The 18,114-nt window shown below is 44.0% G+C and overlaps 1 protein-coding gene across 3 annotated transcripts in view; it reads left to right on the top strand.

Annotated features, from left to right (window-relative positions):
• The window catches only part of LOC126267588 (lipase 3-like), a 164,376-nt gene that overhangs the window by 45,399 nt on the left and 100,863 nt on the right, over positions 1 to 18,114 (top strand). For all 3 annotated transcript variants that reach the window (XM_049972888.1, XM_049972889.1, XM_049972887.1), the window contains exon 2: positions 8,873 to 9,065. In XM_049972888.1, the coding sequence (XP_049828845.1) occupies positions 8,873 to 9,065 (193 nt within the window). The remainder of the gene's footprint in view (positions 1 to 8,872; positions 9,066 to 18,114) is intronic.

The following is an 18,114-nucleotide window of genomic DNA, read 5'->3' as shown; positions in this document are numbered from 1 at the left end:
GTGTAGTAGCCGACTGTGTGGACGAGTGGTTCTAGGCGCTACAGTCTGGAACCACGCGAGCGCTACGGTCGCAGGTTCGAATCCTGCCTCGGGCAAGGATGTGTGTGCTGTCCTAAGGTTAGTTAGGTTTAAGTAGTTCTACGTCTAGAGGGCTGATGACCTCAGACGTTAAGTCCAAAAGTGCTTACAGCCATTTGAACCATTTTCGCTTGTGTCGTACAGTGTCAAAAGCCTTTTGGAAATCTAGAAATACGGAATCAATATGAACTCCCTTGACAATAGCACACAACACTTCACGTGCGTAAAGAGCTAGTTGCGTTTCAAAGGAGCGATGTTTCTAAATCCATGTTGGCTTTGTGTCAATAGACCGTTGTCCTCGATGTAATTCATAATGTTCGAACACAATGTATGTTCCAAAATCCTGCTGCAATGATATGGGCCTGTAACTTAGTGGATTACTCCTACTGCCTTTTTTGTACACTGGTGTGATCTGTGCAACTTTCCATTATTTGGGTAAGGATCTTTCGTCGAGCGAGCTATTGTATATGCCAAGGAATTTCCCGAGGCTGTGTTTAGTAGCTTTGCTTTCACAGCACTGTCGTCGATTGTATTTCCATTGTTATCGCGTAGAGCAGGTATTGAGTGTGTCTTGCCGCTAGGATACTTTACATACGACCAGAATCTTTTTGGGTTTTGTGCAATGTTTCAAGATAAAGCTTCGTTGTGAAAACTATTATAACCATCTCGCTTTGATGTCAGCGCTAAATTTCTATCTTCTGTAAAAGATCACCAGTGACATGATTTTTTCGTTGTTTCTGCAACGGTGTTCTCACCCGCTTTGTGTACCAAGGGGGACCATCTTCGTTATTTGTTAATCTATTTTTGTATAAATCTCTAGATTGCTGTCGATACTATGTCTTTGCATTCAAGCCACATCTGGTCTACACTTACATTCTTAGTTTGGGAGGAGTGGAGATTGTCTCTCACGAAGGCGTCAAGTGAATTTCTTTATGTGATATATATATATATATATATATATATATATATATATATATATATATATATATATTAAAAAGCACATAAAATTATATATATATATATATATATATATATATATATATATGGTTTTGTAGACCCCCCCATGAATCATGGACCTTGCCGTTGGTGGGGAGGCTTGCGTGCCTCAGCGACTCAGCGATACTGATAGTCGTACCGTAGGTGCAACCACAATGGAGGGGTATCTGTTGAGAGACCAGAAAACGCTTGGTTCCTGAAGATGGGCAGCAACCTTTTCAGTAGTTGCAGGGGCAACAGTCTGGATGATTGACTGATCTGGCCTTCTAACACTAATCAAAACAACCTCTCTGTGCTGGTACTGCGAACGGTTGAAAGCAAGGGGAAACTACAGCTGTAATTTTTCCCGAGGGCGTGCAGCTTTACTGTATGGTTAATGATGATGGTGTCCTCTTGGGTAAAATTTCCGGAGGTAAAATAGTTCCCCATTCGGATCTCCGGGAGGGGACTACTCAGGAGGACGTCGTTATCAGGAGAAAGAAAACTAGCGTTCTACGGATCGGAGAGTGAAATGTCAGATCCCTTAATCAGGCAGGTAGGTTAGAAAATTTGAAGAGGGAAATGGATAGGTTAATACATACAAAATCAAATAGGGGTAATGCAGGAGTGGGTTTAATAATGAATAAAAATAGGAATGCGGGTAAGCTACTACAAACAGCATAGTGGCCAAGATAGACACGAAGCCCACGCCTACTACAGAAGTACAAGTTTATATGCCAACTAGCTCAGCAGATGACGAAGAAATTGAAGAAATGTATGACGAAATAAAAGAAATTATTCAGACAAGGGAGGCGAAAATTTAATAATAATGGGTGACTGGAATTCGGTAGTAGGAAAAAGGAGAGAAGGAAACGCAATAGGTGAATATTCATTGGGGTAAGAAATGAAAGAGGAAGCCGCCTGGTAGAATTTTGCACAGAGCCCAACTTAATCATAGCTAACACTTGGTTCAAGAATCATAAAAGAAGGTTGTATACATGGAAGAAGCCTGGAGATACTGACACATTTCCGATAGATTATATAATGGTAAGACAGAGATTTAGGAATCAGGTTTTAAATTGTAAGACATTTCCAGGGGCAGGTGTGGACTCAGACCACAATGTATTGGTTACGAACTGTAGATTAAAGCTGAAGAAACTGCAAAAAGGTGGAAACTCAAGGAGATGGGACCTGCATAAACTGACTAAACCTGAGGTTGTACAGAGTTTCAGGGAGAGCATAAGGGAACAAATGGCAGGAATGGGGGAAAGAAGTACAGTAGAAGAAGAATGGGTAGCTTTGAGGGATGAAGTAGTGAAGGCAGCACAGGATCAAGTAGGTAAAAAGAAGAGGGCTAGTAGAAATCCTTGGGTAACCGAAGAAATATTGAATTTAATTGATGAAAGGAGAAAATATAAAAATGCAGTAAATGAAGCAGGCAAAATGGAATACAAAGTCTCATAAATGAGATCGACAGGAAGTGCAAAATGGCTAAGCAGGGACGGCTAGAGGGTAAATGTAAGGATGTAGAGGCTTATCTCACTACGGGTAAGATAGATACTGCCTACAGGAAAATTAATGAGACCTTTGGAAAAAAGAGAACCACTTGCATGAATTTTAAGAGCTCAGATGGAAACCCAGTTCTAAGCAGAAAAGGGTAAGCAGAAAGGTCGAAGGAGTATATAGAGGATCTATACAAGGGGATGTTCTTAAGGACAATATTATGGACATGGAAGAGGACGTAGATGAAGATGAAATGGGAGCTATGATACTGCGTGAAGAGTTTGAAAATTCGAAACTAGGCCACGGGAGTAGAGAACATTCCATTAGACCTACAGACACCCTTGGGACAGCGAGTGCTGACCAAACTCTACCATCTGGTGATGTATTCCCTCATATTTAAAGAAGAATATAATAATTCCAATCCCAAAGAAACCATGTGTTGACAGATGTGAAAATAGCGAACTATCAGTTTAATAAGCCACTGTTGCAAAATACTAACACGAATTGTTTACAGATGAATGGAAAATCTGGTAGAAGCCGACCTCGGAGAATATCAGTTTGGATTCCGTAGAAATATTGGAACACTTGAGGCAATACTGACTCTACGGCTTATCTTAGAAGCTAGATTAAGGAAAGGGAAACCTACGTTTCTAGCATTTGTAGACTTAGAGAATGCTTTTGACAATGTTGACTGGAATACTCTCTTTCAAATTCTGAAAGTGGCAGTCGTAAAATATAGGGAGCGAAAAGCTATTTACAATTTGTATAGAAACCAAATGGCAGTTATAAGAGTTGAGGGGCACGAAAGGGAAGCAGTGGTTGAGAAGGGAGACAGGGTTGTAGGCTCTCCACGATGTTGTTCAATCTGTATATTGAGGAAGCAGTGAAGGAAACAAAAGAAAAATTCCTAGGTATTAAAATCCATGGAGAAGAAATAAAAACTTTCAGGTTCGCCGATGACATTGTAATTCTGTCAGAGACAGCAAAGGACTTAGAAGAACAGTTGAACGGAATGGATGGTGTCTTGAAGGGAGGATATAAGATGAACATCAACAAAAGCAAAATGAGGATAATGGAATGTAGTCAAGTTAAGTCGTGTGATGGTGAGGGAATTAGATTAGGAAATGAGACACTTAAAGTAGTAAAGGAATTTTGCTATTTGGGGAGCAAAATAACTGATGATGGTCTAAGTAGAGAGGCTATAAAATGTAGAATGACAAAGGCAAGGAAAGCGTTTCTGAAGAAGAGAAACTTTTTAACAACGAGTGTCAGGAATTCGTTTCTGAAAGTGTTTGTATGGAGTGTAGCAATGTATGGAAGTGAAACATGGACGATAAATAGTTTAGACAAGAAGAGAATAGAAGCTTTCGAAATGAGGTGCTACAGAAGAATGGTGAAGATTAGATGGGTAGATCACATAACTAATGAGGAGGTGCTTAATAGGATTGGGGAGAAGAGAAGTTTGCGGCACAACTTGACTAGAAGAAGGGATCGGTTGGTAGGACATGTTCTGAGGCATTAAGGGATCACCAATTTAGTATTGGAGGGCAGTGTAGAGGGTAAAAATCGTAGAGGGAAACCAAGAGATGAATACACCAAGCAGATTGAGAAGGATGTAGGCTGCAGTAGGTACTGGGAGATGGAGAAGCTTCCAGAGGATAGAGTAACGTGAGGGGCTGCATCAAACCAGTCTCTGGACTGAAGACCACAACAACAACAACAACAACAGTTTTGTAGAATATGGGGGTTAGAATATTCAATCTCGCTACAGCAACCCTGCGTTCGCTAGTCCCTGTATCCATTTATGCTCTTTACCGTGCGGTTCTAGGCGCTACAGTCTGGAGCCGAGGGCCGCTACGGTCGCAGGTTCCAGTCCTGCCTCTGGCATGTATGTGTATGATGTCCTTATATTAAATAGGTTTAATTAGTTCTAAGTTGTAGGTGACTGATGACCTCAGAAGTTAAGTCGCATAGTGCTCAGAGCAATCTGAACCATTTGATGCTCATTATTAGCTCAGGATTATTTTTTGCTAAGAGGTCAAGTTTGTTTTCACAAACATGTACTATTCGCGTGAGCTCATGAACTAACCGCTCGAAATAATTTCCAGAGAATGCGTGTAGCACAATTTCGGATGATGTTTTATGCGTACCTCCGGGTTTAAACATGTATTTTCGCCAACACATCGAATGTAAATAAAAGTCACCACCAACTATAATATACACATCAAAAAAAGTTTTGCATCACATTGGTTCCGAGAGTTCCGGAACCTGTACAGAAAATTGGAATAGAGATCAACATAAACATCATTTCTACCCTTTTCACTTCTCATGAAAACCACAAATTGCATGTTGCACCACCATACAGCTAGAACTTCAGAGGTGGTGGTACAGATAGCTGTACACATCGGTACCTCTAATACCCAGTAGGATGTCCTCTTGCATTGATGCATGCCTGTATTCGGCGTGGTATACTATCCACAACATCATAAAGGCACTGATGGTCCAGTTTCACCCACTCCTCAACCGCGATTCGGCGTAGACCACTCAGAGTAGTTGGTGGGTCACGTGGTCCATAATTAGCCCTTTTCAATCTATACCAGGCATGTTCGATAGGGTTCATGTCTGTAGAACATGCTGGCCACTCTAGTCGAGCGATGTCATCATCCCGAAAGAAGTAATTCACAAGATGACCACGATAGGGTCGCGGATTGTCGTCCATGAAGAAGAATGCCTCACCAATATACTGCCGATATGGCTGCACTATCGATCGGAGGATGGCATTCACGTATCATACAGCCTTTACGGCGCCTCCCATCATCACCAGCGTTGTTCGTCGGCTCCACATAATGACACCCGAAAATAGCAGGGAACTTCCACCTTGGTGCACTCGCTGGATGGTGTGTCTAGGGCCTTCATCTTGATCGGGTTGTCTCCAAACACGTCTCCAACGATTGCCTGGTTGAAGGTATACGCAACACTCATCGTTGAAGAGAACGTGATGCCAATCCTGAGCGGTCCATTCGCCATGCTGTTGGGCCCATCTGTACCGCGCTGCATGATATCTTGGTTGCAAAGATGGACCCCGCCATGGACGTTGGGAGTGAAGTTGCACATCATGCAGCCTATTGTGCGCAGTTTGAGTCATATCACGACATCCTGCGGCTGCACGAAAAACATTAGTCAACATGGTGGTGCTGCTGTCGGGGTTTCTCCGAGCCATAATCCATAGGTAGCCGTCATCCAGTGCAGTAGTAGCTCTTGGACGGGCTGAGCGAGGCCTCTCATCGGCAGTACCTGTCTCTCTGTATCTTCTCCATGTCCGAACAACATCGCTTTGGTTTACTCCGAGACGCCTGGACATATCCCTTATTGAGAGGCCTTCCTGGCACAAAGTAATAGTGCTGGCGCGATAGAACCGCGGTATTGACCGTATACGCATGGTTGAACTGCAGACAATACGATCCGTGTTCCTGCTTTCTGGTGGAATGACTGGAACTGATCGGCTGTCGGACCCCTTCAGTCTACTAGGCGCTGCTCATGCATGGTCGTTTACTTTGTGTGGGTTTAGCGACACCTCTGAACAGTCAAAGGGGCTGTGTCTGTGATACAATATCCACAGTCAACGTCTATTTTCAGGATTTTGGGAACCGGGGTGATGCAATTTTTTTAAATAAATAAATATATATATATATATATATATATATATATATATATATATATATATATATATATGTAGTATGAGTTGGTTACGTGTTTGAAATTAAACTCAAGTTTAATAAGACCTTTCAGGAACTATATCATCTGAGTTGGAGGTCAGTAAAACGATCCAATAATTTTTTTATTCCGATTGCCAAGGAATTATCTTCTTCAATTTCGCTACAAGATAAGCTAATTCTAATAGCAACAAACACGCCACCTCGAACTTTGTTTAGCTTATCTTTTCGGAACATCGTTAGGTTCTTCGCAAAAGCTTCGAATGAACTTGTCTCCCGCTGTAGCCAGCTTTCAGTGCCTATAACGATTTGAGTATTAGTGCTTTCTATTAGCACTTGGAGCTCTGGTACTCTCCCAAGACAGCTACGACAATTTACAATTGTTATATCGATAGTATCTGTGTCTACTTTCTTCCTATGTTCGACCTGTACCCTTTGAGACTGAAGGCCTTTTTGTATTTCACCGAGATCCTCTAGCCTGAAGACCCGTCCAGTTCACAGCTATTGTTGAGGAATTATGGTGAACATACTGAGCATTTCCTGTAAAGAACACCATCTTTGCTTTGTCTTACTTAGTTATGCTAATTATTGCTGTTCTGATCAGATGAAGCGCGAACTGTTGGACATTTTTTGAATTTTTGTATTTTTTTGCTTCTAATAAAAAACCCTGTCATTCCATGCATGAAGCATGTGAGTCAATTCGTACCTCTCTATCTACATTATTCCATGATTTATTCAGTTTTCAAATTTATACTGACTTTTTGATTACCCGGTATATGTGAGAATAAACTTGATAGAAACTAAACAATCTTTTTTGCCTATTGCAATTCTGTAACCTATTTTCTTGAAACTTATTTGCTTCAAACCAAGGAGATTCTCTCCCTCTCAGCTCCGATATAAAGACAGACAGCAATTTATAACTAAAGTGTTGTGTGCATAGTTCCGCGTAGTCAGCGTGTGCACAGCTTTCACAATAGAGCGCGCCCCACTAAGCACAACAGCGCAGGCGCAGCCCTCGTCCGTCTCCGCACTACGAGATGGCGCTGTCTTAGAGACGGACCAAACTCTGCTTCGGCCTACCTGTGTATTAATTTGTAACGCAGCCAATGAGGTTGCTGCTAACGTAGAACCTTTTCTCCTCGCGGATCAGACTCGTGCAGTGATACCTGAACAGTCGAGGTATTATAACGAGTGTACAGACCTCCGATAAACCCTGATGATGCCCTCCTCCCATCCATATACCTCTCCTACCAACTTTGAGCCTCCCTCCCTCTTCCTCTGTCTGTTCCTTTGGGCACCCTCCCTCCCTCCTCCCTTTCTCCCCACCGCTCCCCCGGGTTTCCCCACCCCTGTCCCTCTCCACCTCCTCCCATCTCTTCAGCCATTGGCACCTTTGTTCTCCCCTCCCCACCCTCTGCCTCCCTCACCTTTCTTCCCCTCTTGGCAGGTCCCTGGACTCGCACACGCTACGTGGACTTTCGCGCGCCGGAGATCTCACCATTTGTGTCTCATGTGTGTGACGTCGTTTTGTGTTTTTAGTGTCCGCCGTCACGCTTATACGTTCACTTGTGCCGTCGGATTCATCAGTGTTCTGTGCGCCGTGTCAACGTGTTTCCAGTGTCGTTATCGCCGAGTGTGAACGGCTCCGTGTTTTTTGTGTACCTGTGACCACTATTTTTTAGCCCGTCACTATGTTCATTCTGTCTCACCAATCTCTGTTTTGTCATTGTCAACACTATGGCTGAAGAGCGGCGTAGCATGCCGCTGACAGCCTACCTGATTGTATAGGTATTAAAATAACAATAAAGGGAAAAAACTGCGATTAGTAAGTCTGTACGAGTCTGCATTAGTCTGCTTTTGTCTGCACCAGTCTGTACCAGTCCACATTAGTCTGTGGTCAAGTTTCAGTCTGTGCCTAATAATATTACCATATTCCTGTACATAGCCATGAAGATAAATGTATATACACTTTTGTCAAATATCAGATATATATGTGAGAATAAGATTAACGTAACAATACCAAAGGAACTTCAGATTGTCAATTGTAAATAGGAACAGAACCATGTCAAGTAAGTTTTATGATTGTTATTATTTTAATAAATTCGTGTGAAAATTAATAAATTTCTGTTCAAAGTTGGTCACCGTCAATCTGCTACTCTAAGCGTGCAAGTGGCATTTCTATCGTCGGACCTAAGGGCAGAAGATAAACACGTCACGATAAGACCACGAGACATATTGCTGACACTCGCCTACTTCGTTAGAGCGACAACTCAAGTAATCTGATGGTGTGTGTACCGAAGGTCTTACAGTACACACACCACATAAACGCATTGTCGTTAACGTCTCGATTGCGCTACGCGGTTCACACTTACTTCGTTCTGGTATAGTGACGCTGTGCCGGGACGCGACAATAAAGGTATAGTTTTCATAGTCAAAGGCTTTCACAAAACATTTCTAGCGGATTAAAACAGATCTGGTGATGTAATTACACGCATCGTAAAGACGTGACTTTGCAACCGCGATGCCGCGAAATAAAGGAATAAACCATACGTGTAAAGAGATGTAGTGTGGCAGAGGAGTGAGGCGCGGCGGTGTGTTGGCAGTGCGAGCTGGCGGCCACGGCGGGCTACCACTGCGAGGAGCACGAGGTCGGCACGCGGGACGGCTACCTGCTGGCGCTGCACCGCCTGCCCCCCAAGGCGACGGCCGGCGCACGCCGCGGGCCGGTGTTGCTGGTGCACGGCATCCTGGGCGCCTCCGACAACTGGATCCTCGCCGGACGCGGCGAAGCGCTCGGTCAGTCACTGCCGCCACACCAACACTTACAGCCTCTGCGTCTCACGTCTCACACACACACAACACACAGGGAGTAGCTAAATTCCCTTTACACCCGTTGAGGACGCGTACGCCCGAGCTCTGTGCAGTGGGGCTATTGCTCGTTCGTTCATCTACATCTACATTTATACTGCGCAAGCCATCCAACGGTGTGTGGCGGAGGGCACTATACGTGCCACTGTCATTACATCCCTTTCCTGTTCCAGTCGCGTATGGTAAGAACGACTGCCGGAAAGCCTCCGTGAGCGCTCGAATCTCTCTAATTTTACGTTCTTGATCTCCTCGGGAGGTATAAGCAGGAGGAAGCAATTTATTCGATATCTCATCCGGAAACGCACCCTCTCGAACCCTGGACAGCAAACTACACCGCGATGCCAAACGCCTCTCTTGCAGTGTCTGCCACTCGAGTTTACTAAACATCTCCGTAACGCTATCACGTTTACCAAATAACCCTGTGACGAAACGCGCCGCTCTTCTTTGGATCTTCCCTACCTCCTCTGTCAACCCGACCTGGTACCGATCCCACACTGATGAGCAATACTCAAGTATAGGTGGAGCGAGTGTTTTGTAAGTCACCTCCTCTGACGATGGATTACATTTTCTGACGACTCTCCCAATGAATCTCAACCTGGCATCCGCCTTACCAACAATTAATTTTATATGATCATTCCACTTCAAATCTTTCCGTACACATACTCCCAGATATTTCACAGAAGTAACTGCTACCAGTGTTTGTTCCGCTATAATATAATCATACAATATAAGATCCTTCTTTCTACGTATTCGAAATACACTACATCTGTGTATAAGGGTCAGTTGCCACTCTCTGCACCAAGTGCCTATCCGCTGCAGATTTTCCAGTATTCCGCTGCAATTTTCTAATGCTGCAACTTCTCTGTATACTACAGCATCATCCGCAAAAAGCCACATGGAACTTCCGACACTGTCTACTAGGTCATTTATATATATTGTGAAAACCAATGGTCCCATAAGACTCCCCTGTGGCACGCCAAAGGTTACTTTAACGTCTGTAGACGTCTCTCCATTTATAACAACATGCTGTGTTCTGTTTGCTAAAAACTCTTGACTCCAGCCACACAGCTGGTCTGATATTCCGTAGGCTCTTACTTCGTCTATCAGGCGACAGTGCGGAACTGTATCGAACTCCTTCCGGAAGTCAAGGAAAATGGCATCTACCTGGAGCCTGTACCTAATATTTTCTGGATCTAATGAACAAATACAGCAAGTTGGGTCTCACACGTTCTCTGTTTCCGGAATCCATGTTGATTCCTACAGAGTAGATTCTGGTTTTCCAGTAATCACATGATACGCGAGCAAAAAAACATGTTCTAAAATTCTACACTCCTGGAAATTGAAATAAGAACACCGTGAATTCATTGTCTCAGGAAGGGGAAACTTTATTGACACATTCCTGGGGTCAGATACATCACATGATCACACTGACAGAACCACAGGCACATAGACACAGGCAACAGAGCATGCACAATGTCGGCACTAGTACAGTGTATATCCACCTTTCGCAGCAATGCAGGCTGCTATTCTCCCATGGAGACGATCCTAGAGATGGTGGATGTAGTCCTGTGGAACGGCTTGCCATGCCATTTCCACCTGGCGCCTCGGTTGGACCAGCGTTCGTGCTGGACGTGCAGACCGCGTGAGACGACGCTTCATCCAGTCCCAAACATGCTCAATGGGGGACAGATCTGGAGATCTTGCTGGCCAGGGTAGTTGACTTACACCTTCTAGAGCACGTTGGGTGGCACGGGATACATGCGGACGTGCATTGTCCTGTTGGAACAGCAAGTTCCCTTGCCGGTCTAGGAATGGTAGAACGATAGGTTCGATGAAGGTTTGGATGTACCGTGCACTATTCAGTGTCCCCTCGACGATCACGAGAGGTGTACGGCCAGTGTAGGAGATCACTCCCCACACCATGATGCCGGGTGTTGGCCCTGTGTGCCTCGGTCGTATGCAGTCCTGATTGTGGCGCTCACCTGCACGGCGCCAAACACGCATACGACCATCATTGGCACCAAGGCAGAAGCGACTCTCATCGCTGAAGACGACACGTCTCCATTCGTCCCTCCATTCACGCCTGTCGCGACACCACTGGAGGCGGGCTGCACGATGTTGGGGCGTGAGCGGAAGACGGCCTAACGGTGTGCGGGACAGTAGCCCAGCTTCATGGAGACGGTTGCAAATGGTCCTCGCCGATATCCCAGGAGCAACAGTGTCCCTAATTTGCTGGGTAGTGGCGGTGCGGTCCCCTACGGCACTGCGTAGGATCCTACGGTCTTGGCGTGCATCCGTGCGTCACTGCGGTCCGATCCCAGGTCGGCGGGCACGTGCACCTTCCGCCGACCACTGGCGACAACATCGATGTACTGTGGAGACCTCACGCCCCACGTGTTGAGCAATTCGGCGGTACGTCCACCCGGCCTCCCGCATGCCCACTATACGCCCTCGCTCAAAGTCCGTCAACTGCACATACGGTTCACGTCCACGCTTTCGCGGCATGCTACCAGTGTTAAAGACTGCGATGGAGCTCCGTATGCCACGGCAAACTGGCTGACACTGACGGCGGCGGAGCACAAATGCTGCGCAGCTAGCGCCATTCGACGGCCAACACCGCGGTTCCTGGTGTGTCCGCTGTGCCGTGCGTGTGATCATTGCTTGTACAGCCCTCTCGCAGTGTCCGGAGCAAGTATGGTGGGTCTGACACACCGGTGTCAATGTGTTCTTTTTTCCATTTCCAGGAGTGTGGAACAGATCGATGTCAGAGATATAGACCTACAGTTTTGCGCATCTGCTCCACGACCCTTCTTGAAAACTGGAACTACCTATGCTCTTTTCCAATCATTTGGAATATTGCTTTCCTCTAGAGACATGCGGTAACGGCTGTTGAGTGACTTCAGTTGCTTTTATATTCCTTGGACACTTATTTCGACGTCAGCCATTTTTTCGTTCGTGCGAGGATTTAGAGAAGAAACTGCAGTGCGATATTTCTCTGTGAAACAGCTTTGCAAAAAAGGTGTTTAGTATTTCAGCTTTGCGCGTGTCATCCTCTGTTTCAATGCCATTATCATTCCAGAGTGTCTGGATGCGCTGTTTCGATCCACTTACTGATTCAACGTAAGACGAGAACTTCCAAGGATTTTCTGTCAAGTCGGTACATAGAATTTTACTTTCGAATTCACCGAACGCTTCACACATAGCCCTCCTTACGCTAACTTTGACATCGTTTAGCTTCTGTTTGTCTCAGAGGTTTTGGCTGCGTTTAAATCTGCAGTGAAGCTCTCTTTGCTTTCGCAGTAGTTTCCTAACTTTGTTGTTGAACCACAGTGGGTTTTTCCCGCCCCTCAGAGTTGTACTCGGCACGTACCTGTCTAAAACGCATTTTACAATTGCCTTGAACTTTTTCCGTAAACACTCAACATTGTCAGTGTCAGAAGAGAAATTTTCGTTTTGATCTGTTAGGTAGTCTGAAATCTGCCTCTATTACTCTTGCTAAACAGATAAACCTTCTCCCCTTTTTTTATGTTCCTATTTACTACCATATTCAGGGATACTGCAACGGCCTTATGATCACTGATTCCCTGTTCTGCGCTTACAGAGTCGAAAAGTTCGGGTCAGTTTGTTTTCAGTAGGTCCAAGATGTTATCTCCACGAGTCGGTTCTCTGTTTAATTGCTCGAGGTAATTTTCGAATAGTGCACTCAGTGCAGCAGTTGTATGCGGAGCGTTTTCCACACCGCCAGACACCCTCGCACTCCCTTTCTGCTACGGTGTATCAGCTGGCCACGGAGAGACAAGTACGTACAGTCGCAACGGTAGCACAGCACACCCGAATCTGAAGGGGCTGTACTCCATGCAGTGGAACAGGACGGAACGAAGAGTACCAGAAACACACCGAATGTGGATCGCAAAACTGTAGCGCGTTCTGTATGAGAAGCAGCTACGCTCTACCCCCCCTCCCCGCAGAAGATCCAGACAATGATGGACAATGCAACCACAGGATTTTGCGTCACGTGCCCACTTCTGAAGATGGTTCTCGTACCGTTGTGTGGACAAGCCCAGCTTCACAAGGCAGACCTTTTTCACGAATGAATCCAAATCCGTATGGGAAGGTGTTCGCAATTTCCGCAACAGTCATTTGGAGACTAATGAAAACTTGCACGCTGCGTGACCCATGGGTTTCAGATATGATACGGTCTGAACGTTTGGACAGGATTCCTAAATGGGCGTTTGATTGGGCCATAACTCATGGGTGCCACGTACTTGCGATTCTTTGAAGGCGTACTGCAAGACCTTTCGCTGCATCTCCATCAAAGCGTGCGGTTCCAGCACCATCTCATTTCTCACGTCCTGTCTGAAACCATTTGGACGATATTGGCAACAGTAGACAGGTCGCGATGCCCCGATTGTTTGGACTGCAGGTTTCCTCAGTTAGACTATTACCTTTGGATTCACATGAAAACCTGGGATTACGAGAGGCCTGTGCCTTCCGCGAAAGATCTACTGTCACGGCGTATTGCTGCGGCGAATGATGGAGGACCAAAGATTGGTGATTATAAAAAGAGGAATAGTGTGTTGGATAATTTCGGTGGTCGTGGTATCAAGCCCTAAGTGGAACCAGGCAAAGAATGGGCGTCGGAGAGCAACGTTTGTTGTGGTATTTGGGTGTAGCGGGAAAATGGTACATTTCCTGACATGAGTTCCTATGTCGAACTTAATTGTCTTGGGCCCCACTACAAGTCCTCCAAGTCTGTGAAGGGAATTTTGTTACGCCCTGTACGTCGTATGTCGGATACATCACAATATTTTCTTTCAAATTTGCACTCTAAGGCTCCCTGGAGTATCACGGAAGCTATTTCCAGATGTCCTCGCTCATGTCCCATCATCCTATCACTACTGCTCCATAGCGTTTTCCATACGTACTTTTCCTCACCGATTTTGCCCAGAAACTCATGTCTTATCAACTTATCAAACTGAGGCAGAATATATGAAGGAGTACGACAAGGATGCACCCATTCACCTCTCTTGTCTTTTATTTATATGAATAAAATGCCACACAGATTCATTCAAATCAATGGAATTACAAAGCTAGATATTTTACTTTTTGCAGATGATTTAGTTCTCGTAGCATCTTCAGAGGATGCCTTTCAGCTTTCTGTACACGATTTACAGACTATATCCGAGAAGTACAGCATGGAAACGAACTCCGAAAGGACTAAATTTATGGCTGTCAGCGGAAATTACCCGATAAAAAGCAAGATCTGTCTGAAAAATAAAATTCTAGAAGGGGTTAACAGATTTACATATTTGAACTATAAACTATCCTTTCTGGAAGAAACAGAACTAGATGAAAATTCTACTAGGTACGCAAAAACAATGGGAGTCAATAATGCAGTGAAACCTTCGCTGGTAGAGAAACACATCAGTGCTATGGAAATGAACCTTGGACAATAAAGGCACCTGATGCGTTAAGACTATCAGCCTGTGAGACGAACAGCTGGTTACGACAAATGTGATCACAAAAGCAATCGAGATGCGTTAAAAGAACTTCAAATGAAACCTATCACACATTATATTCAAAACTGCCCAAAACAGCTGCAGAAAAGGTCCATAACGAATGAGATCAAGGAGAATCCCAAATCCCATGCTACACTAACAACCTAAAAGTGTAAGATCGCTAGGTCGACCAATGAAAAGACGGCAGAAATCGAGAACTCCTATGAGAGTGTCTTGAGTTTAGTTTTTTGATTGATTAATAGTCATCCGAAAGCCCGGTGGCCTTTCTTCACTTCCATAGGTTCTGCTAACTATGCACTTCACCCAATGATTTGTGATATTCCGAAAGAGTGTAATAAATCCCTTCTGCCTTGTCTGATTGCAGGTGGTTTTTGTTTTATTTGTTTTTTGTTTAATCCTCTCCAGCCACCACATTATAGAGAAGAATGGTGATTTAATCGAGACATAATTCTTCATCTACATCTACATGATTACTCTGCAATTCACAGTTAAGTGCTTGGCAGAGGGTTCATCGAACCACAATCTCCCTACCATGCCACTCCCGAGCAACTCGCTGGAAAAACGAACACCTAAACCTTTCTGTTCGAGCTCTGATTTCTCTTATTTTATTTTGATGATCATTCCTACCTATGTAGGTTGGGCTCAATAAAATATTTTCGCATTCGGAAGAGGAAGTTGGTGACTGAAATTTCGTAAATAGATCTCGCCGCGAAGAAAAACGTCTTTGCGTTAATGACTTCCATCCCAACTCGCATATCATATCTGCCACACTCTCTCCCCTATTACGTGATAATACAAAACGGGCTCCCCTTTTTTGTACCCTTTCGATATCCTCCGTCAATCCCACCTGGTAAGGATCCCACACCGCGCAGCAATATTCTAATAGAGGACGAACGAGTGTAGTGTAGGCTGTCTCTTTAGTGGACTTGTTGAATCTTGTAAGTGTCTTGCCAATGAAACGCAACCTTTGGCTCGCCTTCCCCACAGTATTATCTATGTGGTCTTTCCAACTGAAGTTGTTCGTAATTTTAACACCCAGGTACTTAGTTGAATTGACAGCCTTGATAATTGTACTATTTATCAAGTAATCGAATTCCAACGGATTTCTTTTGGAACTCATGTGGATCACCTCACAGTTTTCGTTATTTAGCGTCAACTGCCACCTGCCACACCATACAGCAAGCTTTTCTAAATCGCTTTGCAACTGATACTGGTCTTCGGATGACCTTACTAGACAGTAAATTACAGCATCATCTGCGAACAACCTAAGGGAACTGCTCAGATTGTCACCCAGGTCATTTATATAGATCAGGAACAGCAGAGGTCCCAGGAGAACACTTGATATCGATTCAGTTTTACTCGATGATTTGCCGTCTATTACTACGAACTGCGACCTTCCTGACAGGAAATCACGAATCCAGTCGCACAACTGAGACGATACCCTATAGGCCCGCAGCTTGATTACTAGTAGTTTGTGAGGAATGGTGTCACAAGCTTTCCGGAAATATAGAAATACGGAATCAACTTGAGATCCCCTGTCGATAGCGTGCGAATAAAGAGCTAGCTGAGTTGCACAAGAACGATGTTTTCTGAAACCATGCTGATTACGTATCAATAGGTCGTTCCCTTCGAGGTGATTCATAATGCTTGAATACAGTATATGCTCCAAAACCCTACTGCAAACCGACGTCAATGATATAGGTCTGTAGTTCGATGGATTACTCCTACTACCCTTCTTAAACACTGGTGCGACCTGCGCAATTTTCCAATCTGTAGGTACATATCTATCGTTGAGCGAGCTGTTTTATATGACTGCTAAGTAGGGAGCTATTGTATCAGCGTAATCTGAAAGGAACCTAATCGGTATACAATCTGGACCTGAAGACAGTCCTGTATCAAGCGATTTGAGTTACTTCGAAACCCCTAAGGTATCTACTTCTGAGAAACTCATGCTAGCAGCTGTTCGTGTTTCAACTTCTGGAATATTCCATTCGTCTTCCCTGGTGAAGGAATTTCGGAAAACTGCGTTCAATAACTCCGCTTTAGCCGCACAGTCGTCGGTAACAGTGCCATCTGCACTGCGCAGCGAAGGTATTGACTGCGTCTTTCCGGTTGTGTACTTTACATACGACCAGAATTTCTTCGGATTTTCTACCTAATTTCGAGACAATGTTTCGTTGTGGAACCTATTAAAGTCATCTCGCATTGATTTCCGTGCCAAATTTCGCGCGTCTGTAAATTTTAGCCAATCTTCGGGATTTTGCGTTCTTCTGAACCTCGCATGCTTTTTCCGTTGCCTCTGCAACAGCGTTGGGACCTGGACGATTAAATTTAAATGACCTGCCCTTCAGAGTCACAGTTCACGAAGTAACAATTTCTATTAATAATCATATATCAGAAAAGCGTGAAAATTTACTGTTGTGGCAAGAAACGCCAAACACCTACATTTGTATGAAACTGTGGAAGGATTTTACGCTATCAGTATTAACAAACATATCAGATATTTAAGCTTGATTGGAACAGTGTAATGAGCAAAGTGCTCCTCTTATTGCGAAAATAAAATCTTATCCCATTAAATAATTTCTGAGTATTTATAGTTACAAGATAAAATTACTTACAATATTTATGGAAATAAAACAACAAATTTCTGTTACAGACTTTAACCATTCAACATCTGGTTAAAGAGAGGGTCAAATTTAATATCAGAGCGCTTAGATACGCTAGTCAAATACTAAAATTTTCTATATGAAGCACCATAAGCAAAAGGCACTATTAATTTATCGTTATTCAGATGCTACAAAATTAAACTGTTGCGGAATATTAAGTCTTTGTTTGGATGAAATGTGTACTCCGCCTCATCCATTGACTGCCTGCCTAAGGAATTCGGTCACTTATGGCTATATGGAACAGGTATTTTTTTCCCTTAGCGCTACCCATTAATCGCCTAGTACAAATGAAAAATGTTACAAAATCGTACATGAATTTCAACATGTTTTCATGATAATTTTTCTTCTTTGGAGAAAATATATGCATAAATTTATTTAAAAAAGAAGAAAGAAAGTAAAACGGATTGCAATCAAATTTTCCATGATCCTCTTAAGAAGAGATTAAATAAAGTGTTACCCTAGATCTTTTGAGTGATATCCTAATTTCAGGCGATGGTTCCCATTTTTAAGCGCACTAACGAACATGACAGCATTGACTTCAGTAACAAACTGAGGAGCACATCGTTGCTCTGCTTACACTGTGCAAAATCTGACAAAAGGCACAAGAGCTTAAGCAGGACACTGTTCTGACAGGGAGAAGGGTCCTGTCAACACGTGAGAAACAGTCTGCTGTAGTAAATCGGGAGTTATTTCTGGGTTACATATCCATAGATTGAGTCAGCAAAGATGTAGTTGCTGTATCAGGATGTAAAGTGTGAAAGTTCTCTCCAGTGTCTGTTAATGATTTTTTTG

The sequence above is a fragment of the Schistocerca gregaria genome, chromosome 4 (genome assembly GCF_023897955.1).
Source record: "Schistocerca gregaria isolate iqSchGreg1 chromosome 4, iqSchGreg1.2, whole genome shotgun sequence".
Taxonomy (NCBI): Eukaryota; Metazoa; Arthropoda; class Insecta; order Orthoptera; family Acrididae; genus Schistocerca; species Schistocerca gregaria.
Note: the sequence above shows the minus strand (reverse complement) of the source record. Positions and strands in the feature narration are given on the sequence as shown.